This window comes from Haliotis rufescens, unplaced genomic scaffold, assembly GCF_023055435.1.
Source record: "Haliotis rufescens isolate VD_foot unplaced genomic scaffold, xgHalRufe1.0.p SCAF_10, whole genome shotgun sequence".
NCBI lineage: Eukaryota > Metazoa > Mollusca > Gastropoda > Lepetellida > Haliotidae > Haliotis > Haliotis rufescens.
The window spans coordinates 2,854,439-2,880,246 of NW_025963780.1; the positions used below are offsets into that span (position 1 = coordinate 2,854,439).

At 38.0% G+C, this 25,808-nt stretch overlaps 1 protein-coding gene across 2 annotated transcripts in view; it reads left to right on the plus strand.

The window, feature by feature from the left end:
- LOC124145435 overlaps positions 1 to 25,808 on the plus strand; it is a 51,378-nt gene that overhangs the window by 11,401 nt on the left and 14,169 nt on the right. Inside the window, exons 2-6 of one of the 2 annotated variants that reach the window (XM_046515198.2) lie at positions 8,943 to 9,207; positions 9,750 to 9,777; positions 11,366 to 11,566; positions 12,627 to 12,745; positions 14,225 to 14,474. In XM_046515198.2, coding sequence (XP_046371154.2) covers positions 9,004 to 9,207; positions 9,750 to 9,777; positions 11,366 to 11,566; positions 12,627 to 12,745; positions 14,225 to 14,362 — 690 coding nt within the window. In that variant the 5' untranslated portion in view covers positions 8,943 to 9,003 and the 3' untranslated portion in view covers positions 14,363 to 14,474. Of the gene's footprint in view, positions 1 to 8,942; positions 9,208 to 9,749; positions 9,778 to 11,365; positions 11,567 to 12,626; positions 12,746 to 14,224; positions 14,475 to 25,808 lie in introns of those variants that run through there. The other variant, XM_048386440.1, reaches the window with a different exon arrangement.

Genomic DNA, 25,808 nt, shown 5'->3' on the forward strand with positions numbered 1-25,808 from the left:
TGAGGTAATTAATGTGCTTCTCCGAAAATGTGCAAAGTAATAATTGCATATCATTCACCAAATATTTTACATTAGATTGGAGAGTTGTTTTGTTGATGAGGAGAATTGGGTTTGGGCGATGAGGAGAATTGGGTTTGGGCAAGAGGAGAATTGAGAAAGGAAAGTACCATTGCCAACAATATGCTTTGTGTAATCCAACACCACACAACAGGATGATGGCAGGAGGTGCAATTTTAATGTTATTCCAGGGTTACCTATTAAGAATCAAATACCACATCTCCCTGGTGCAAGTCCTTTTCTATACGAATGGAGCTGATGTCTTCATATCCATCGTATTTAATGTCAAAGAGCATGTAATTCCTTGCATCAGACTCATCATCATCTGCATAGGATGGCATTGCACCTGGAGCACTGGCCTGGAGTACAGTACCGCTGTACCACCTGTAGCTTTTCCCTGTACTTGACTGAAATCTGTGGCGTATGTTTTTGCCAACAGGGATGGGCATTTCAGAAATTAATTTTATTCTTTTGTTAGCACCTTGACAATTATTAAATTTGTCATAGGTGCTCATAATGGACCGCTTGGTAACATTCATTTTCTTTTGAAGTGTATGTGGTGACACAACAGTAGACGATGATGATGGAACAGAATTGACATTTTCAGAATGGACTTGTAAAATGTGTTTTAGCTTCTTTTTCAGAGCAGCTGAATCAAAATGAACCTTTTTTTCAGAGAGGAAGTAAGTTTTTCGTGGAACTCCTTTGGGCTTGACGACATCACGGTAGAAAATTATTTGTGTTGAGAGAAAGGCTACTTGCTCCTTTTCATTCTTGCCAATGACAGCATGATCAACATCCTCTGGGGTACTGCAATGGCCTCCTTGAGTGGCCACAGACTGCGTCGCTTCCAAACGCTTGACTGCATTACGGTGTTCTCGATTGGTCTCTGCCCGTTTCTTTTCCTGAAGACGTTGCAACCTCTGCTTATGAAGGTTCTCACGACGTTGCTGCCACACGAGTCGAAAATCCTTCATTTGCAGGCGGGCTTGCTCCAGCTTGAGGTGACGATCTTCCGGAGACAGAGACTGCAGCCAAGCGTATGGTTTGTTGTATGCCCAGAGGATGTTGGCTTCCAGGTGGGAAGTGCTGGCATTTGGCTTAAAACGTCGGAGATGTTTGAGAAGAGCAAATTGGCTTTCTCCAATACTGTTTGATTTTGGTACAGATGATGACTCTGTTCGGAGTTTAAGAGTATCATCTGCATGACATCCTGATGTCAATTGATTGGCAACAAGACGTGTAAAATCAATTAGAGCATATGTACAAATGAGTCCAAGACATTCTAAAGTCAGATCTATATAGGGATTGTTTTCGGAAGAGGATACTGAAAGAAAAGAGGGATTTTGTTTTTGAAAAGATTGCCACATGATGAAATCAGGTTGTAAGAATAGAGATGGATTTTCTGAAATTTGCTGAAGGTATTGCTGCATTTGAACAAAATGGGGATTCAAATCAAGGATATGATGTGCTGTGTTTTGACTTAAAATAAGATTGTAAAATGGGTTGGATATATATTCATTATAAAAGGCAAGAGCATGAACTTCAGCAAGGAGGATGTCATTGGAAAGGTCTTCTTTCACAGCTTTGATGAGGAGATTTTCATGAGTGATCTTGGCCAGGAACTGCGTAAGGTGATGTTTGTGGTGGATTGTTGCTGCGGCATTATGGAAAGTGATGTTGAAACGATTATGCTGAAATTGTTTAAAATGGCTAGGTAGGTTGTTGCTTTTCATATAGGAATTGAAGTCGGCAGAGAGTCCAGCAGCAGGATGGCCTTTGGTGTTGATGAGGGATGATACTGATCGTATGACTTCCTCAGCACGGCTATTTTCAATTTTTTTTGTCGAGGCTAAAAGATCTTTTTAGAGTGTTAAGATTTCCATCATCAGTCGGAATTTTTTCGTATTGAGAAATTCCAAGAGATGCTGAATCGGCAAGGCCTTAAAGGACATGTAAGTGACAAAACCATTGATTTATAGTGACAGTTTGAGCTTTTTCCGTATCGGTCATTGACATCCAGCTTTTTTCAGATTTTGACAATATGGTTTGTCTAATTTCTTCTAATTTCTTTTTAAAAACTTTGTTGACAATGTGCTGATCTGTCATGAGATTTTTAAAGTTGAGAAACATTTCTTCGTATAATTGCTTTGGGTCATCATTCTTTGATGAAAGAAGCTTTGAAAAATCATCCAAAAGCGTTGACAGCTGGTTTAATTGGGTTGTTGTGTCACCACATACAGTTTCACATGGCCATGATGGGCAGCAATGAAGTGGACACTTGATACCCATAGAAATGACGCTGGTGATCACTCGTGCCATCAACATGCAAACAGCTGTTGGGATGATTCATCAATACCTCAGCAACTTGCAATTTTCCAACAAGGTTGGCTTCTTTAAGAATATTGCAAATAGTTGCATGACAAGTTAGTTTTGGGGTGTCAATATTGACCAGGCCTTCCAGTACGGTTTTAATTGTATCAGCCATGTGGTGTGAACTGACACCGTTTGCTCCAAGGTGCATGATAACTACTCTTAAATTATCACTATAGATGCCATCATTGATGAAGTTGAGATTATACGTTTCGTTTAGGGCACTGTGAACTTCATTAATCAGTTGAGTAATAGTTTTGTCCTGTTCTTTCATTTTATATTGCATGACTTGATTGGTTTCAGCTGCTGATTGAACTTGAGAACGAAGAAGTGAGATTTTTTCATTTTTAACCGAACAATGGTGTTAGAGTTTTTTTACTTTTTTATTTAGATGAGCAATTTCCACCTCTTGTTGTTTTTTCAATGAAATGATAGTTTTGTCTTTCTGGTCCAGAGCGGTTGTCAAGTGTTTTTTTTCAGAAATAATTTTTCTTATTTCTAAAATCATCTCAGTTATTGTTGAATTCTTCCTTTTGAGTGTACGCTGTAAATTTTTGGGATTTAACGATTTCAGTTGTTTCTCATCTGTATGAAGCCTGGTATTTAGGGAATCAATTTCATCATGACAAGAAGAATATTTATGTTCAAGTTGTAAAATGTGGTTTTCAAGATTGGATATTGTCAATTTTGGCTGGCTGTTATCTTCTAAAATTTCTGTGGCAGTTGATGAAATAAAATCTAATTTCAGCTGAAGTTCCTGGTAAGACGAGGAGGAAGGAAGACATTTTGAAAAAGAAGGGGCAGGCGATGATGCAAAAGGATGATTTTTGAAGCTCTCAATATCTGTTTTATGATTTCTAATTTTTTCAGTTTGAATTTTGTGAACATTATTCAGATGATATAAACAAAGCTGTGAAGATATTTCATTTCCCTCGGATCGAAAAAGATTAACATATTGTGTAACTGTTTCATATGTGAGGGATCCTTTGGATGCATGATAACGCAGTTCCATGGCCATTTCATTGGTTAAAATTGTACTTGTCATCTTCTGTAATTTTTGTAGATGTGAAAAGGCAATGCCTTGGCCAGCAAAGGCATTGCCGATGATGTCAGGATCTGACATTCACATAACCATTCAACTGCTTTGGGATGATTTTTTTTTAATTTAATCTTGCTCTTTATGTTTGTCACTGGAGGTAAAACACCAGACCAATTTGGTTTAAGTGTTAGCAGCACAGATGTTAGTGTGCGGGCTAACACCTTACCGTTTTTTTCTATAGATTCTATAAGTTTTTGCATATGCCCATATGTCATGGAATGAGAACAATGCCATTCACCTTAAAAACAAAACATCGTCTACTGCACTCTTGCATAAGCCAATTATTAGTGTACAATATATATTTCACATTTACATAAATTCATTGCAATATGTTGTTGATCTTCTTATTGGTTTCTTTTAACCATTATGCTTGGGGCCAAAATTTATTTAGGCATATTTCAATAATGATATTACTAACTGAATGTATGTTCAGCCTAATCTTGTAATAATACCATTTCACATCGCAATCACATACAGTAATACAAGTAAAATCAGAATGATATATTTATGTATATGTCGCAACAAAAAACAATAAGTATTTTCTATTTTCTTATAACGAGTGGCAAATTAATATATTCCTTGCATAATTTATACTACAAATATTAGTTACAATGCTAATAGGGGGAATTCATGAAAAGTTATTAATAGTTACTATATGTGCGGGAGCAGTTATTGTAACGTTTTGAATTTGGTACGGTAAAGGTAAAATAAGCCTCAAACCGAAGCGAAGTTTTTCAGTTTAATATTCTATAATAACATGAAACATACATTCACACTCAGTGTTAATTCAAACTAATTTAGTTCACATGCTCACGGCAAAAAATTCGGACCCAAATGTCGTAACTGTTCTATCCCGAAAAAGGCATAACAGTACATGAAATACATATGTATTATTCATCTAAACTAATGTTTTATGTAACTAATAAAGTATTAAGTGCAACAATGTCAATGCAATACTTACAGGGTATCTGTAGATCAGTTGTAAGAAGCTCTATCTCTTGCCACGTCCACATGCTGTTGAGTATTCTTCTCGTGCCACCCGTGGTGACACTCGTTTATATACCCAAGCAAAGTTATACGGGGCATGTCACTTCCGGTTCATTTTATTGCACAGTTTTAGTTAAATCCATTATTATTTACACATCGGAAAAAAATCACTCTTACCGGCGATATTCACGGTTTATTACGCTGGATTTTATCAACTGCCTTTATCTTCGAGATTGTTATCCTCAAGATTTTCTTATGATTTAACAGTGACGATTTCGGGAAAATAATTATTAACATATACCCATGATTAACTACAGGGTCATAAAGTTACAGATTCAGAACGGTAAAAAATATTCCCTTTTTTTCATGCAAATATTCTATTTATTAACACAAAGAATAATTCCGCATGCATTAATAAGTACGGCCGACGTGAATGATCGATCAGCACAAACGGACGCCATTACAGCCCAGTCGGGAGCGGACGTGGGATGGGCAGTCTGCATTTGGATGTTACTGACATGTATGAAGAAGCTGGCCTATGCTGATTTCATTATAAATATGTTAAGTATGGCTATTATTTCTTATGGAGAATGTATATCTGTCAGAAGAGTGTATATTTAAGGAGGATTCAAGCTTTTATTTCAAGCCTATTTGCAGTTTGTAAATAGGCTTCATGACGAACCGGGGAATCCCGTGACGTCATTAGGCTGCCTAATAGTAGTAATTCAAGAGGTGTTGCTATCCTATTTGCTAAAAATATAGACTTTGCTCTTGATAATGTTGTAAAAGATAATGATGGTAATAGTTTAATCGTCGAAATCACAATCGATAAATATAAGTTAGCTATCATTAACCTTTATGGTCCGAATGTTGACGACCCTACCTTCTACAACGATCTTGAAACAGCGATAACATCACTAAATAGCGATCATATAATTGTCTGTGGAGATTGGAATGTAGTTCAAGATTATTACTTTGACACCTTCAATTATAAACACAATAATAATCCAAAGGCGAGAGATAGAATAATGAAATTAAAAGATGAAATGGACCTAGTTGACCCTTGGCGACAGAGAGACCCGAATGAAAAAAGATACACCTGGCGCCAACCATCTCCATCGAAGCAAGCTAGACTTGATTACTTTCTTGTGTCCCATAACATGATCCCGTCTATTACAGCTACTCAGATAGAGCCAAGCTTTATGTCGGACCACTCTCCAGTATCAATGTCATTTACCCTAACTGAAATAGACAGGGGGGCAGGATTCTGGAAATTTAATAACTCGCTTCTCAGGGACAAAGACTATGTAGCTATTGTCAAAAAAACAATATCGGAAACAATTTTACAATACAAGAACTATGACTCTACTGACAGTGAGTTTACCATAGACGACCAGATGTTTTTCGAAATTCTACTCTTGCAGATAAGGGGCGAGACTATTAAATATTCATCTTATAAAAAGTGCCAACGAGAAAGAGATGAAACTGAACTCATATCTGAGATTAATGTTAACTGAGGACATGGATGCGACTAACGACACTGAAGCCAAAATCTAAGATACTAAAGGAAATTGATACGATAAATGAAAAACTAGAATATATTAATAAGATCAAAACGCAAGGGCTTATGGTAAGGGCAAAAGTAAACGCAGTCGAAAAGAGGGAAAAACCAACCAAATATTTCTTATCGTTAGAGTCTATAAATTTCATAAATAAATCTTTCTCTTGTCTGCAAAACGAGTATGACGATGTTTTAACAAATCAACAGGAAATTCAAGAAGAAATTAGAAAATTCTATTCCAAACTCTATCATAAGAAAAACGATGTTAGTAATGTTGATCTTGAAATTTTTTTGAAGGATTGTAATGTGCCAAAGCTGGATAAAATTCATCATCATCACTAGAAAGCAAACTTGACTATGAAGAACTACTTGCAGCACTGAAATGTTTGAAAAATGATAAAAGCCCCGGTTCCGATGGTTTTACTGCTGAATTTCTTTTAAAAAATTGGTCAGATATCAACAAATTTTTAATCCGATCTATAAATCAATCATATGATAAAGGTGAATTGTCCATAACTCTAAAAAGGGGACTTATTACTTGCATTCCAAAAGGTAACAAACCAAGAATGTTTTTAAAAAACTGGGGACCTATCTCACTTTTATCAGTTTTTTACAAAATAGCTTCACTTGCTATCTCCAAAAGAATAAAATCTGTGCTCCATATATTAATTAGCGACGACCAAAAAGGTTTTATGTCTGGTAGGTATATTGGCGAGATAACGAGGTTACTTTATGACCTTATGGAATACACAGAATCACACCAAATTCCTGGACTACTTCTACTAATCGACTTTGAAAAGGCGTTTGATACAGTTGACTGGTCCTTCATAGATAAGACACTAGCCTTTTTCAATTTTGGACGATCAATACGTTCGTGGTTCATGACATTATATAACGGGATAGAATCCAGTGTACTTGTAAATGGTTATGGTTCGCCTATGTTTGATATACAAAGGGGATGTCGTCAGGGTGATCCACTCTCTCCATACATATTTACTCTCTGTGCAGAGATTCTTGCCATAATGATAAAAAACAACAAAAATATCAAAGGGGTAAAAATAGACAATGTAGAATTTCTAATCAATCAGTTTGCAGACGATACAACATGTATTTTAGACGGTTCCGAACAATGTCTCTTTGCTGTGTTTAATGTATTAAACGTCTTTGACAGATTTTCAGGTCTAAAAGTTAACATTGAAAAAACGCGTCTCATATGGATTGGATAAAAAAAACGCTCAAGAATGAAATTATGCCCCCAACTTAATCTCAATTGGGACGAAAGTGACTTTGACCTTCTAGGAATTACATTTACCCAGGACCTACATGATATGATAGTAACACATTATACAGAAAAGATTAGAATATGTGAACGGTTAATGTCTATTTGGTCAGCCCGCAACCTTACTCCCCTTGGCAGAAACACGATTTTAAAATCGTTAATTGTTCCTAAGCTACATCACTTATTCAGTTGACTACCAAATCCAAACACTGATGTTGTTAATGCATTTCAAAGAAATTGTTTTAAGTTTATCTGGAAGAATAAGCCTGACAAAATTAAGAAAAACCAAATCATTTGTGAAAAAAAGGATGGAGGGTTCAATGTCCCTAACATTAAAGCAACAATCCAGGCTAAAAAAATATCAATGATAAGACGCTTTCTTACTTCGAAATCCAAGTGGAGTTATCTATTTAATCTTAATCTTCCCAAGTTACCGGTAGGTGCAGGCAATATATTAGAACATAACTGTAACTACTTAAGAAATAAACTACTACCACTTACCCCTAACAATTACTACAAAGATATTTTGACTGCCTGGTGGGACTTAAACGCTCAACTGGAACACAACGCAAATCATTTACTGGCTGATAATATTTGGTTTAACAGTAATATATGTATTGGGCGTCAGCCCGTCTTTTATAGCACCTGGAATCAAAAGGGGGTACGCTTCTTAAATGACCTCCTTGACAAAGATGGAAAATTTCTGTCGTTTGACAACTTTTCAAAATCTTTCGCGATAAAAACGAACTTCTTACTATGTAACAGCCTTATCGTGGCCATTAAACACTATTTCAAGGCAATTAATGTTGAACTAGAAGAATTGAACAAGTTGCAAAATCCAATTATACACCCATGTATCGAAAATGTACTTAAATTTGTAAATGGATCGAAATGCTTCTACAACTAACTAATTTCAGAAGTCACTACAAAAAATGTACACTGTACGAAATGGGAAAAGAATATTCTAACGGATGACTCAATTGAATAACTGGTCCCAATACAATAGAATGCCTTTTCGATGTACGAGAGACACTAAACTGCAATGTTATTCAGACTTGCTATAACAAATATAAGATATCGTATTTACAGTTGGTTCGTTATTCGTTTTTTGAAATACGAAAAACAAGCCACGATTATTCCATTTATAAAGCGACGTGCATGCATGTGTGTGTATGCGTGGTTGCTTGTACTAGTCCGGACTAATGCAGATTTTGTAGTGCTTGCGCACTGAGATACCATGCCGCAGTGTAACATGACTACCACGCTCATTACTAACGCCTTGACAACGGAGGCGGTCCTTACGCTGCTTTAAACAGTATTTAAGTTTTATCACGGTTTGTCAGTTTAATGTGGGAGGAAAGCCCCAGGTGGTGCCGGTCGAAGACGTTTACCATTTGTGATTGTTCCACTTTCATTTCCGTATCGTGGCCTAATCGGGGAATGTTTCTAAACTAAATTGACATTTTTCTGTACATTAACAATGTATTAAGACCGTATCAATGTAAAAATCACCATTTTAAGTAGTAATTGCTTAAAAGTCCCATGCCAGTGCACGTTCAACTAACACATGGTCCCATTTGCGCCAGAGCCTCACTACTACCTGCCTCAGAGAACATCCTCTTTGCCTGTACGTAAGGACTTGCAACAATGCTGCTGTTCGTCGCTGGTCTCATCACCATGTCGTGTCTCACCCTGTCAGTGCTCAACGCTGATGATGGTAGAGACGCCCTTCTATACCAAGTGGACATCTTCCTGCCCCCTAAGAAGGGGAGGGATGAGACAGCGGATATACTGCACATTAAGGAGACAGTGAAAGATCTATCTGACATCGATGTCCTTTTTTCATTTAAGGTTTGTACAATTATTGAAATAATTTTGTTAATAATGCATAGCACATCATCGATCACCCAGTGCATTCTGATAGAATCTCCCTTATATTATCATGAACACCCTGGACCTAGTTGCAACTATATTTGTTTGTAATTACGTTCTCTATTTTTCTTACGATTACCTTTTGTGGAATAACATTAGCAAAGGAATATAGTTTGCTTGGCTAGTTTTATCGTTGTCATTTTAATCAGAAACCTTTTTTCCAGGAGACATAATACACTGGATAAATTGTAGATCTAAGGTGGAGCTGATGGAATATTAATCTACATAATAAGAAGTTGAGTTTTGGAAAGTTGAAGTCATACCCCTTGTCATACAGTCTTGGGGATTGTATTTTTGTCACTCTGAATGTTCATGCACAGATCTAAATATGAAACAAAGTAGGCGGTTTCAGTGGTCTCTTTTGTTTCACATTCAAGTGGGTAAATTGGTGGAAGGGAATTGGCTATTTGCACATTATTGAAGATATTTTCTTGTACAAAATAGATTTCTTTGTTGAACAGGAGCTCGGGAATCCACGGATTATTCTTGGTAAGCCCACTTACTTTATTTTGAAAATTGTGTGGGTGGTGGGTTTTACCTGTATACCAGGACATGCTTACCCTTTTAGCGATTTTCATTGGTTTTCAATGATCGATTAATACATGTTCACTATTATTTTACCTGTTGGACGCAGTGGAATCTGAGCGGGTATTGGAGGATGATGTTATCTGGCGTTGATGTTTTATATAAACAATTTAGTAATCATCAGTATATATGTATAAAAAGAGGTTAATATACCTTTACACGCCCACTGTGATTATATGTCATTATAGTAATGCTTACTTTTTAATTTTGATTTTTAAGTAATTAAACATAAATCCCGTTTTTTCTCTTGGAATTTGTAAGAAACCGGAAGCTGCACAAAGGTAAATAAAATGCTTCTTATTTCCTTCTTCGAAAATGCACAAAATAAGGGATTGCATTACTGGTGATCCCCAAATCATGTTGGGATTCATGACAACAACATCCACGTTGAGAGATGGAGATTATGTTGAGTTTATCACGCCTGTGTGTTTGGGGATGGTAAATAACCTCTTAGTCATATATTGTCATTCTTCAATTCTGTGCTCGAAAAATCTCTTCCCATCTCTCACAAACATTACCTGAACATCGCAAGTTTTCCTTGAATGTTACGTCAGAAGGTAAGTGATGTGTCAGTCGGGACAGTGACAACAGCCTATACAGTTCCAACTCAAACCTGTTTCTAAAACAGTGGCGTAACTGCATATTTGCTTTCCTTGCAATCCATCAGTCCGTCCTCTAGAGTAACTGCCCTTTATCAAAGGGAAGCTTATCTAACCCTAGTCTATGAGTCGTTACATGTGTTGCCAGTCTGCTTCTCCTGTCATAACGTTAGGAAGTGCAGTCAGATGTTCACACAACAACAACGCGAATAAGAAACAGTTCGGATATATTGCGGCCACTCCAACTGTTTTAATTTGGGGAAAAGGTTCCAAGCCGCAGAGGTCTACAAGCGCAGATGTGGAAACTGATCCCACTCGGCTGGCGTTCTCGCTAAATTGTTCTGCAATTTTCCCCCCAAATTTTCCCCCAAATTTGCAAAAACTTGTAAAATGCCTAAGTTTCGTTACAGTCAAACATTTCAGAATATTTGTCTATTCTTTTAGTAATGATGGCAATAATCCAAGTAATTTCTCTTGATTCCCGATGGTTGATTCTAACTCGATCGCCGAATAACAAGGGAGACGCCATGTTTGTTTGTAAGCGCTGAAAGTAGTCCCTACCTGACTTTTGATTGTGGCATCTCTATCCGCATATGATCCCAACGGATATCGTTTTCATCCGTTGGCTAATTTTCTGCCGAGATAACTACCCATTATATAAAAAAAATCATTAACACAGGCCGCAGATGTTAGACGTACAGAAATTATCAGTTGATTGAACTTCTTAGTTTTTAAATTGAAGGAGAATAGACAAGGTTTGTATTATACATCAAAATCTCAGATAGTTAGCCCAAGCAGGACTTTCTAGGAGAATTATATTGTTTGCATGTAAGCAGGAATATAATTCTTCCAAACAAAAAATGATGGGTAGAACTTTGTGTTTCACGTTCCAGTTCTTGATGTGGAGAAAGCATGCAGTTGGTCCCAGCTGACAGATTTTCTATTAAGCAAGGGATATGAGTACCGTGTCACATCCCTCTATCACGTGAGTGACTTCGCACAGGAACTCGGTGTCAACCTGACCAGTGATTTATGGGCAACATCTTTCGAGAATCATCGCCTTGTGATGGGCAGAGTGGTCTATCCCGAGAGAGGTGAAAACTGTTCTAAGTGAAACCATTGACGACTCTCTAACTGTTTGCATGAGAACTTTGTATGATAACTTTGGCAATGACAGCAGTTTAATTAAACAAGGGTTTATTACAGTATGTCATATAGATGCAAATCAGTAAAGGGATGATACCGATGTAGGTAAATACAAGCGACAAAACAATTAAAACGATTTAAAAGCTTTACTGAGACCTTGAAGGGTTCAAACAACATCTGAGCATGAGTCGTATGACGCTCTTTGAAATCGGGGAAGAAAAATCATGCTCGATTGTACCTCAAAAGTTGTGATATGTAGACACCAAAGGGTGGTGATCGATGCTGGAATATTGTTCGATATGAAGAAAAAGATGATAAATGGAAAGTTGATGTCATACCTCTTGTCACAAGTATTGTAGAGAGTTTTTGTCACTCTGAATCTTCATACATTGTTCTAAATATGAAACAGATGATATCGGTGGCAATGGGCTATTTTATTTCTGGTGTAGGTGGGTAAATCAGGGGTACACTACGTTATGATCAACACAGTCACCAAGCCTTGAGTGAGTGAGTGAGTGAGTGAGTGAGTGAGTGACAGAGTGAGTTTGGATTTAACGTCACATCGGCAATATTTCAGCCACATACCACGCCTTGAAGATCCGGGGTAGAATAGGTCTTCAGCAACCCATGCTTGCCGTAAAAGCCGACCATGCTTGTCTTAAGAGGCGACTAACGGGATCGGTTGGTCAGGATCTTCCTGACTTGGTTATGTATGTCATCGTATCTCAATTGTGTAGATCGATGCTCATGATGTCAATCACTGGATTGTCTGGTCCAGACAGCCGTCATTTAACTGGGATATTGCTGACAACATTGCTACAACAAACAAACAAACCAAGCCTGATCACCGGATCCATTTTAGTTACTTATTACGATAGACATAGTATACGTGGGACACTAAGTTGGCTGGAGCTGCCCTGATATTGCTCGACACAAACGGAAGTTGAAGCTATACCTCTTGTCATACAGGTACAAAGTCAATAATCTTATCAACCGTGTTCTTTTCAGGCTTGTCAACACTGGAATACAACGAAATGCTTAAATGGACGCTTGAGAGAGATGCTGCCATAGTCAGGTTCGGCCAGCAAATGGCAGTGTTCAGAACTCTGGCAGATTACCCGCTTGAGGTAAGTCACAAAAGGTTTCATTGTCTTATTATGATACAGCAATGAAGCTTCAGTGTTGTGTTATTAGATGGTACAGATACTATACTTCTTTAATTAAACAAGAAACAAACAAGAGTAATAGAGTATGCATTATTACTACACTGCTGCCTTCATTCTCCTTACACACATGTGCATTGTATGACGCGGTGCACCCTGCTGGTAACTCGTGTGCACTCCGTCGACGTAACCCAGTTACCCACACTTAACGAAGAGAACAAAGGGGGCCCCATCTTTAGCTTCGAGATGATAAAAAGTTGTAGGTGAGGTGAGGTGAGGTGAGGTGAAATAGGGTTTAACGTCGCGTCCAAGATTATTGCACTTATATAGCAACGTGCATGCACGTGTATGTGGCTGCTTGTACTAGTCCGTACTGATGCCTATTTATTGTGCTAGCTCACTGAGATACCATGCCGCAGTTTAACATGAATACCCCACTCAGACACAGTATACTAACTCCGAGTCGACCAGTCCTTGTTTTAGCCGAGCGCCAGACAGGGTAACAATAAGTACCATCTTTTAACGTCTTTTGGTATGACACGGCCGGGGATCGAGCCCCGGACCTTTCGCTCTCCGGGCGGACTCTCAGCCACTAGACCACAGAGGCGGTCCGGTCACTACAAAGCTCACTAGGCCATAACTAGTTAGGTTCAACTAGTCCTTCGTTTGTTTGGTTTGGAACAAGCCATAATTTTATTCACTGGTTTCTCGGTTGAGGTCAGTACCACAGGTGTTGATCGCTGATTCTGAGTAAACGACAGCGCTGTGTCTCCTCATCAAAAACAAAATGTGAAATTCTTTATGGGATCGCACCTGGACTGTCAACAGTTTTTTTATCAACCATTTGCTTGGTATTGTGTGATTTTAACAAGTACATGTACATGTATAATGTCTTTTCGCAACTGAAAAAGCAAGTCTACTACTGTACATATATTGAGGCATGAGTAAGAAGAATCATCGATTTCTACATGTCATATTCACACCGATCTCAGAATACCCACATGAAGGTTACAAAGAGCCTTGTGCCACGACAGTTGATTCTGTATAGCCATTGTCACGCAACAGAGAAGATGAGCAGCATTGTGAGGCTACTCCTAATTTCGTATGTAATCAAGTCATTAACTGTTGGAGCACCAGACTAATGACACAAAACTAAAATATAGAATTGTATCGTTGGACGCAGAGGTAAATGATCCAGTAATTGTTATGTACATTTTTGTGCTGAAGTTTTAAGGGATTTCCGGCGATGCCATTGGAAACTTGGCAAAACGGACCATCAAGGTTGAAATTTAAGTGTCAAGTGTTCTTCAAGTGAAACACAACACTCGTCTCTGAGAAAATGGCATTGTGTTCTTAAATATCTGCAATATATTGTATATGTTTGACTCTGTAATGACAATGTTTGCTATCTGTTATTAATGATAATTTTTCAACCAACTTCAGCTGATCTACTTCGGACCAGCTACCCAACATCGCGTTGAAGAATATGAGGAATATGTGCATCGAGCAAGAAACTATGAGGATGTAGTTACTGGAATCGAAAACCTTGATTATTACACAGGACAGTGCCAAGGAGACTAATGTGTTGAGAAACGCTGTGTAGAATTGATCGGTTAATGAGTTAACATGTTTTAGTACAATTATTAGAACTCATTAACTGAATTCTTTCCAATAAAGCTCTCAGCAAATGCAATTCACTGTGTATAATTTCACGTGTCTGTCTGTTACACAACACACACATAAATCAAATTGAGAGAGAGATAGAGAGTTATCAACATAACCTTAACATGAGTATTTGGAAAACCGCACAGTGTAATGTTTGAGGGCAAGTTCTATACTTCTTAAAGCGACATTTAGAAGTTTGTGAAAAAGGGAGTGTGTGAGTGAGTTAATATTTAACGTCACATCGGCAGTATTTCAGCCATATCGTGACGAGAAGTACATTAATAGACTGATATTTAGACTGAATAAAAACCTGTCAACGATGGACAGTAAAATAACTAGATTTATCACAGATTATATTTAAAACTAGTAGATAGCCATTAAAATATAACATCATACGAAACAATACAGGATAAAAATGAGCTATTGATCGCCAGCCACTGAAGAGAGATCACCATGCTAGGGTCCATGGGGACTTTTGCTACTTGTATGGACCCCAGCCGGATTTACATCATCCCTTCAGCTGTTGGCGATTATTGATAAAGTTAGCTAACATTAAAGAAACACATATGCTACGATTAAAAGTGTGGTACAAATAAATATACTTTGAAAGACATTGTCTTACATACCCTCTCAGTGGGACAATAATTTTACACTACTTTAACCCACTTTGAGGATACAGCCACTAACAATCTCAGTTATTAATTTTATTCAACCAATTTTTAAAAACACACTTATTATATACAGAAGATATTGTTCAAAATGTATGAAATAATTCAATTTCCTTTAAAAAACCGTCGATTAAATGAGAACTAAGATTAAAAAGATCCTTGAAGAATGAATGTTTGAAATAGTTATCCCTTGTGATGGCAAAATCAATACAGTCAAGCAGGACATGCTTGACCGTGATTCTCTCATCACAAGGGATACAAACTGGAGGATCCTCACCTTTCAACAAATATTCATGTGTATACCTGCTATGGCCAATACGACATCGTCGCATTTTGACCTCTTCAAATCTGGACTGACAGTCCAAGTAGGGGTAACCAATATTTGGTTTAATTTCATGTAATTTATAGATACCTACTTAGATCAGCAACTTCTTTTGCATCAGATCACGGATGTAAGATCTAATTATAGGTTTATAATCAGTGTAGGGGATTAGAAGTGGTGTCACAGATTTGTTGAATGTTGCTTGTGCAGCAGCATTAGCCATTGTGTTACCAATGATTCCAACATGGCTTGGTAAGCAACAAAAGACGATGTCATATTTGTCAGTAGCAAGATCATTCATTACTTCGAAAATTTGGATTAAAAGTGGATGTTTGGGTGACATATTTTTAATCGCCCGAAGGCACGAAAGAGAATCTGAAAAAATTATGAATTGTTTATGTTTAGTTTGGTTACTGATATATTTTAGTGCTGCAAAAATGGCGTTTGCTTCTGCAGTGAATATGGAACTGTTATCAGGTAATCGTGAAGATATTGTTCTGGATCCAATGACATTGGCACTAGCAACTGCGCCACCATCCTTGGATCCATCTGTAATTATAGATTTGTAAGTGTTATAATTGTTTCTTAATTGATTATATTCTTGTTGGTAAATTAATTGGTTATTATCTGATTTCTTTAGTTTTGTGAATGTGGGGTCTACCTCTTGCTTGACCATTTGCCAATGAGGAGGTGAAAAAAGTTGAGTAGGAGCTATATCTTGGAGTTCAATATTAGAAGCTGATACGGCAGATTTTATTTAATTCCGAGTGGTTGAGTGAGTGTTGATTTCTTATTGTAAAGATCTTCATACAGAGGATTGAATATGCATTCAAAAGCTGGATTTAACTGATTAGAATATAATTTAGTAATGTATTGTAAAGATAATTTTAGACGGCGTTGTTTAAGAGAAGGCTCATCTGCTTTATTAGAAAGACTATGAATGGGAGACGTCCCAAAGGCAAAGCCTCAGGCCTTGATGATGGATCGTATCTAGTTTTTGTAAATTACTTTTGCAGGATCCACCATAGACGATGGAGCCATAATCAAGTTTTGAACGGATCAGTGATCTATACAAGTGTAAGAGGGCTGTTGGATCCCCTCCCCACTTTGAATTAGAAACTACTTTCAATAAATCGAGTGCCTTCAGACAATTAGCTTTTAGGTATTTAATATGTAGGAGTAAAGTTAAATTGATATCAAAAATAAGTCACAAGAACTTGGCCTCTTTCACAACTTTGATAGGGTTGACATTTAGAAACAGTTCAGGGTCCTTATGAGCTCGAGGTTTAAGTTTTCTGCAGAAATGTATGCAGTTAATTTTTGATTTTGAAAATTTAAACCCGTTCTCTAGACACCACTTGTGAATCTTATTGAGACATAATTGTAATTGCCTTTCTACTGTGTGCATATTTTTACCACGACAAGATATATTAAAAGCATCCACAAGACGTGATCCATCTACTGAATCATTTAAAACCTTTGAAAAACTGTTAATTTTTATACTGAATAAAGTGACAGACAAAATACAGCCTTGTGGGACACCCTGATCCTGATTATAATGATCAGAGAGTGTTGTACCCACTCGGACTTGAAATTGCCTGTCTGTTAAAAACTGAGATATGAAGTGAGACAGACGGCCTCTTAATCCAAAATCGTGAAGATTTTTTAAAATACCATGTTTCCATGTGGTATCGTAAGCTTTTTCTCAGTCGAAAAAGATCGTTACAGCATGTTGTTTATTTACAATGGAATTTTAAATGAACGATTCTAAACGCACCAAATGATCGATAGTACTTCTGTTTTTCCAGAAACCACATTGTAAATTGGCAATGAGATTATTTGTTTCCAAGTACCACACCAATTGATTATTAACCATGCGTTCCATAGTTTGACACAGCTAGTGAGAGATATTGGTCTGTAATTTGATGGATCAGAATGGTCCCGTCCAGGTTTGGGTATAGGTATGGGGACAACAATGGCATTATGCCATGAAGGTGGAAAGTTCCCTGATGTCCAAATGTCATCAAATATATTCAACATAGTTTCAAGACATGATTCAGGCAAGTGTTTTAGTGGCTGATAATGAATAGATGTAAAATGTACTTTATTCTTTTCCTGTTGGAGCTGATATTTTTTAAAATTCATGAACGTAATTTGATGAAGACGAATGTTGAGATAAAGTTTTCCCAAGTCTATTGGCAATAGCAGATTTATCCGTTAGTAAAGTATCGCCATCCTTTAGATGGTTAACTGTAGAATGTGATCCCTTGCCTTTGATCTTTTTAATCATCTTCCATACCTTGGACATAGGAGTTCGAGAGTTTATTTTTGAGACATAGTTCTTCCATGATTGACGTTTATTTTGCTTAAATAATAACATTCTGAAAAGACGTAGGTTGTAATCTATCTTTGCATAAAGATTGAAATAAAAGCCTTCATAAAATTCCATTGAGGTGAAGGTCAATCATCAGTGGGATTAATGGGTTTAAGCACAGTGGGGTAATGGTCACTTCCACATAGGTCATCGTGGACTGACCAGGAGAATTCATTTAACAAAATTGAATCCGTCAGAGACAGATCTAATGATGAATATGTACCTGTAGCAGGGTGTAAGTAAGTGTCCGAGTCATCATTAAAGATGCATAGATCATTATCGGAAACAAAATCCTCGATCTCTTTTCCCTTTTGATTAATGATAGAACTTCCCCATAAAGGATTATGCCCATTTAGATCACCCATGATGATGCAGGGCTTTGGGAGTTGGTCGTATAGATTTTGAAGTTCATTCCGCTGAGGATTGTATAAAGAGCAAAATGTGAAGGCAATATGCAGTGTAAGTATAACTGCAACTGCTTGCAGATTCGAGTCAAGCGGAACAGGATTGTAAACAACGCCCCGCCGCACCAAAATAGAAGCACCTCCAGTAGCTTTATCTCCCGGAGGACAGAAGTAATGATAGGAACTATACTGCCTTAAATCAAATTTATCTGTATTTGTTAGGTACGTCTCTTGTCAACAAATTGCTGATGGAATAAAATCTGTTGTTAATAACTGTAGTTCATTGAAATTGTGCCACCTTAGCCCTTTGCAATTCCATTGAAGGATATTTGAATGGTTCATGGTGGTTCTACGGGAGATCGCTCACGTGATCGTGAAGAGGAATCACAACTATTGTTGTGATGTGAAGATGGATTAACATCCAAGTTATGAACAGATGTTTCAGTAAGAGTGGGGATCTTTGTTGTAATTTTCCTGTTTTATTTACTTTTTTATTTCTGCTGGTGGTGTGACAGTAGCTGCTATTTCAGGAGTAGTTGTAAATTGGGCCTGAGCCTTAGTTACAGTTTCAGAAGTGGAAGACATTTCACAAGGACTGACAGAATGATTTGTCAGACTGTCAGATGTTTTATTCATAGGCAGAGGGTGATCAGTGTGTGTCCATGTCAGGTCAGTCTGACATTCAACAGATCTAGCAAGTCGTTGGATCTGTTGAATGTCCAGCTGCAGCCATTCCCGTTGAAGAGCTGCCTCCAATTGGGCAAAACTCAACACCCTGAGATGTCTAAAGTATGCTCCAACGGGTTCAGGTCAGGACTCATGGTAGGCTACTGCAATGGAACCACAGGGTCATTCTGGAGAAAAGCTGTTACTTCCCGGGAACGATCTGGTTCTAGCACTGTCATCTATGTTCACCGTTCGGTAGGCGAGAGGGTGTTTGTCGAAATGTGGCACAACAACTGGTTGCAGGACTTTTCGGATGCATGATCACCATTGGGTGAGTGAGTTTAATTAAAGTGACGTCGGCAATATTTCAGCCATAATGTGACTTGAACGAGTTAGACAATATTAATAATAACTGTCAACGAGCAATATATCACAGATTAACTTAAAACTAGTTGTAGAACATTAAAACTGTCTGATTATCAGGATACGACACACGATATAAAAATGGGGCTATAGATCACCAGCAACAAGGTTAAGGTCACCATACTAGGGACCAAGGGGACTTACGGTACCTCTGCTAACTGCATTGTTCCCCAGCAGGATTTACCCTCAGTTACTGGTGACTGTTGCAAGTTTAGCCAGAGATTAAAATCAACAAATATTCTGCAGTTAAATTATTGGTAGATATAGATATACTTTGAAGAAGGTGGTCTTACATACCCTCCCAGGGGGACAATAATTTTACGCTACTTCAACCCCCGTCGAGGGCATAGCCACGAACAATCTCAGTTAATAATCATACACTAGCGATTTATAGAATACATATCAAAATTTCAGAATTAGTTCTATATCTTTTAAAAAGTTAATGATTAAATATGAATTAACATTGTTAAAAAGGTCCTTTACTGTTTTGACACTGGAATATTGATCCCTTGTAATGGAAAAATCGATACAGTCAAGCAGGACATGCTTGACTGTGATTCTTTCATCACAAGGGATGCAAAACGGAGGATCCTCACCTTTTATAGATATTCATGTATATATCTGCTGTGGCCAATACGACATCGTCGCATAATGACCTCATGAAATCTTGACTGACAACCCAAGTAGGTGTAACCAATATTGGGTTTAATTTCATGTAATTTATTGTCTACTTGGGTGTCCCACTTCTTTCGCATTTGACCACGGATGTAAGATCTAAGATGTAAGACAGGTTTCAAATCACTATATGGTATCAGAAGTGGTGTCATAGACTTGTTGAGTGCTGTTTTGGCTGCAGCATCGGCCATTGTATTTCTAGTTATACCCACATGGCTCGGTTACAACAAAGATGATGTCATTTTGGCCAGTTAAAGATCATGGTGTAGTTCTCAAATAAGTTAAATAATTGGATGAGTTGAAGATAAATTAGTTGCATGAAGACAAGAAAATGAAGGAGTAGACAAAAGCCGGGAAGGAGAGATAAGATCCAGATCTTGATTTGCATCAGCAATATGGGATTTGAGCCGAATTCCAGGTGGAGGAACCAGGTTCGGTTTCTTCTGAAATAGATTTTCATAGAGAGGGTAGAAAACGGAGTCATCAGCAGGATAAGGGGGGTTCGAACGTAATTTAGTAACATATTGAAGAGACAATTTAGTACGGCGTTGTTTTAAGGAAGGTTCATCGGCCTCCACATAGCCTCCAAATGTTGAAGCGCTCTGGTCTTTTTTCTCAACTTTTTCTTCTCCTTTTGTGTGTGGTGAACGCTACTCTGGACTATGTCCTGAGACGAATCAAGAACACGTGTTGGCTCTGGTGGAGTTTCTGCTCGTGGTGTCACTGTCTGGGAGGCTGATGAACGTCTAGATTCATGCGATACTTTGATCCAAGGTTAACTGGGCTTCATTGACCCAAGATATCGTTGTTTGGCATGAAGCTGAGACTAAGGTAGGTTTTGCAACAAACGCCAGAGCAGAAGAAGCAGCTGCAGCTGAATATGGGGGACTAGTAGCAGGTTTTGAAATTGAAGGTACTTATTTCTTTGCTTCACAGTATGAAATGTTATTTGTGCATTTTATTTTAAGGATTTGACATTCATTTTCAAAATAAGACACACTTTAGATGTTGCCAAATGGTCGCCGCTGCAGTTGGCACATTTGATGTCATTTGTACAATCTGAGCTGTTATGAGCTTCACTGCAGCGTGAGCATCTTGACTTGATAGTGCAAAACCTGGCACCATGTCTAAACTTTAGGCAGTTATAACACCGGAGAGGATTTGGTACATATATGACCACTCCGATGTTACAGTAACCAGCTTTATTGGACTTTGGGAGGGAAGTCATACCAAACGTGGAGAGATATGTGGTTGTGTTTATGATTTTTTAATCTTGCTTTCTTGTAAAGCGTTTTACAGAAGTTATTCCTTGGTCTTGCAATTCATCAACAATTTCTTCTTCTGACATAACAGAAAGATAACGTGACCAGTCTCTGACGATGCCTCTACAAGTGTTCAGTGTCTTGTGTATAGAGACAATAACCTGAGTGTTTACAAACTGCTGGAGGCCCAGCAGATTGACAGATTGCTGCCTCTTGACACATTCTACTAAAAGTGAACCATTCCGGAGGCGAGTGACATTTTTAACTTCTCCGCAGGCACCTAGGATGCCTTTAGAGACAGCAAACGGATTGAGTTTTAAGGGACTACCATCTGCAGTTTCAATAACCAAAAACCTTGGCAAAGAATCTTTCACCACAGGGGAGACTTCTACATCAGATGAAGAAGAAAGATGTCTTCTCTTACTTGCTTTCAAAGAAGCAGAGTGTGAGTTTTGAGCCATGTTATGATAAGAAGGTCCAGCATCCTAGCGCCCAACCCGCCATCGAGTGTCAACGAGGACAATGTTGCAGTGGAAGCCAGACTGCAACACCGGGGCTACAAGGATGACATACTCCAGAAATAGAGACATGAATATCTACGAAATCTAAAAGAAGAAATGTCAGGCTGGTTCGGCCCATGACATTTTTCTTAAGAATTCAGCAGTCGGTATCACCAGATTGGCCTATGAGCCACCGCCTTTTGGCATAGGACTCTAGGCAAAATTTAAGTTTGCATCAATAACGTTATCACATTTGATGATAAACGATTTATATTCTTTGATATTTCGAAATGCAAGTTTTCCATGCACAGGGCATTGCGTGACCAGCCGGTTGATAGAATCGGGCCCATTCTACCTGCCGTCTAGGTGAAGTAAGGGTCAAAGTGATGTGTGGGGCAAAAGGAACACTGTTCCTGGCTCCATTGCCCTCAACCACCAGAATCTCGTCGTCCACCGACACAGGCGCGCAACCCGCGGCAAACAGGTTGCCCCATTCGGTCGCCTTTTACGACCAGCAATGGGGTGCTGTGGACACATTCTGCCCGGGTTCCACACGGGGGAAGAGCTCTTACCATACCCAGCACTGACAAAGGGTAGGTTGCTCTTCTCGAGTGCCTGATCACCACTGACGTTTCCTTGGATGGAAGATCCAGCTTACAATCGTGTGACAGGCAATCCTAAATCATCACTGAACCCCCACCATACTGGGTCGAAGGTCTTTTGTTCCTGGGTCGTATTTTTATGCTTCCATACCCTCAATCGGCCATCCGTGACATGGAGCAGGAACCTGCTCTTATCAGACAAATGTCCTCACCAAGTCCTCAGATTACAAGCTCACTGGGTCAAAGACCATGCTAAACGAATTCAACGAGGATGCTTGATTGCCCTTCTGGAATTCATTCCCACCGATTCCAGTCGAGTCCTCACTGGTCTGGTTGACATCCGTCTATTAGGTAACCACTGGCGCTTCAGAACAGATATTGCAAATAGTTGACGACGTACAAGCCAAAGCAGTGTCATGTCCTCACGCACCGACGTCATGCAAGATCTTCCTGACTGAGGGAAATCCTTACAGCATTGGTTCGCCAAAGGTTATGTACCAGTATGCCGAGTATGGAATAATGATAACCATGTTGAAGTCATTATACTGTCGAAAGCATACCAATAATACGCCACCTTTGTGCCTATGATAACCTTCTTTGTGCCAATATGCACAGATAATGCTTCAACAATAAGTCAATAACGTTAAACAGTCACAGTTGTGGTAAACAGATTGCATTTCGAAAAATGAATGGGTGGCATGCTGCACATGCATGTCGTGCTGCGATATGACGTCATAGCTGCAATTGTACTGTACTCTCATTCGCTGGAACACCATTTGTGACATGATAATATTCAATTTTACAGTTGCTGTGAATGGGTATTTTTCAGTATGAATTATTTCGAGCCGTGTTAAACATGTTTGTGTGTATATATTTAAAAGAAGGAATTTTGTTTTACCAAGGTGTACATTTCATTGCCACTTATTACAACATTGCGCTGATTTATTCATATACTTCTGTAAGTTAACATCTTTTACTGAAAAAAGGGAATGATGTTATTGCAAATAAAAATTAAACATCATTGTTAGTCACCAAAGTCCCTGAATCAAGAGAAGCTTCTGGAATGTGGAAATGGTCCGGTATTGTTTAGCTTGTGAACAATTCCTGTGGCTGGCCTGCCATCAGGTTGCAATAAAAGCGATCAAAAGCCTTTCAATATTCATAAGAAATATCTTCTAAAAGCTGTCGGTTACACATTAGCATGTGTTTATGAATCTCTATAAAAAAGAATTATGATAAAAGCTTGTATAGATATGCAAGGTTATAACTTAGCATTACAAACCGCCATATCATCACAGCAGTAACGGTATCTTAAATTTATTTCAATTTATACCTTGATGTCAACGATAAATAAAGTGCATAGTTGAGATGTCTTTCTAAGAATAATCTTTATATTTATATTGTTTATACATATACATCCTACTGGCACAAGAAATAATTAGGATACAATGCAATTGCTGAATTCTAAGCTAATTCTAAGTTTGGATGAAACATTTATTTTTGTGCATTTTGCCTGATTTAAACAGGAATTTTCACGAAACCCTCAAAACGGTTCATGCAGTTACTTATCTCTAAAGATAGTCTTATAGGCATGCAATACGGATGTAGATATTGGTACGCGCACATCCTTACTATTCAGTGAACATATCCATTCTATAGTTTACAGGCACTAAACCCATTTGCTAAAATATAGCATGTAACTACATAACTACATGTAACGCAGTTACCAGCACATGCGCCTGTCATATGCGGCAGAAGCAAGGCTGCGGAACAGGTACATGTTCGTGTTAACAGTGAAATGTTTTTTTACATCTAGTTAAAGATTTACTTGGTTACAGTTCTTGTTATGTGATATCTGTTTGAAATGATTTATCAGTTATGCTTCAAATGAATTAGTGAGCGATCACACTTTCTGGTTTCATTCGGCGCAATGTTTGTTTAAAATTTGATATTTTAGTGATCTATAAATCAGATTTAACAGAAAATGACTTAATTTATTCAGAAGGAATGAAATAAAATATTAACAATATGTAAATTAAAAAAAAATAATTTAAGTATTTTATCATTAGTTTTAGGTATATAAGTATAATTAGCACTTATCAGGTTTGTGTGCAGGAAGCTGTGTCTGAAAAGGTCAGTGTGTGTAGATTTTGCCAAATATTTGATATCTTCTTTTTCACATCACGATATGGGAGATGCATCAAATTCCACTAGACACATGGAATATTTCCTCATTATAATACACAGATGAGCCATTATAATACACAGATGAGCAAACGCATGGTGTGTATTATGAACTCCTCTGTTTTTAACATTTTGAAAACCTTAAACGAAAACAGAGTTTTGTCTTCACAGTCACGTCCTTGCCCTCCTCAGGGGGGCATAGAGATGTCAAGTCTGTTCAGGTGGGCGTCTCTATCATCAGCAGCATCAAAAATCCATAGGCGTAGGCAAGACAAATGGATGAAAGCAGAGCCGAACAGGATCATTTGTGCGTTAAGTCTTTACGCAGTTCATATAACAGGTCGAAATGCCCAACAGTTGTCACTCTTGTGTTTTCATATGATAGCTTGGATACACATCTCTGTGTTGAAGTAAGATTTCATATTTGATATGAAAATTTCATATACCCATAAACATAAACATCACAGCCGATAAATTAGATAGTGTATGAAACATGTTGCTCTCATAATCAGCGAGATATTGTCATGCATGTGTTGACAGGCTGAGAAATGATAGCAGTAAATGTAATCATTTACAGTCAACCATTTTAACATGAGCTACTCATATCCATAATTGACCCGAATGCATTTTCAATTTCCAAAAGTAAGTAAGTATTGAATGATGCTGCACAGCCGTACTCCTGTCATGCGATTTCAGCCTGTAAACATTCCTTGGTTAACATTCCTTCAAGGAACCGTAGCGCCTAAAATGTTTAAACAACATTGTTTTGATAACCGTATTTAAAAAGATATTCTAGAAGGCTACCCTTAACTGTGAGACCACTGTGTGAGTCGGCCCTGCATGATACACGTGAAAAAATGTTCCCCGAGACTTTCGCACTGCACCTCGCACTTAGCGTCTTGGGCTAAGAAATGTATGTCCTGGGGCTGGTTCACATCTCATACAGGACGAATTTGAGCACATTTATCAATCACCTAAATAATCCTTCCTTACTCATGTTGATTGGCTTATCATGAGCAAAACAGATCAACATGAGACTAATCTCATATCTGTTCGGTTCTTTGAATGAAAAGCTACCAAATCACACGTTCGTACAATGAACAGAATACCATTAAGCTTTCTGCATAAAACATATTTCAGCGTTCAAAAACGGGAACATATGGTACAAGTCAAAATTGGGAAATCCAACCGTCATCATTTTTCTTACCCAAGTTTCAAATTTGGAAATGCCATCCACGCACTACTGGTGTCTTCTAATCACTATAAAAAGCAGGATGTGTTA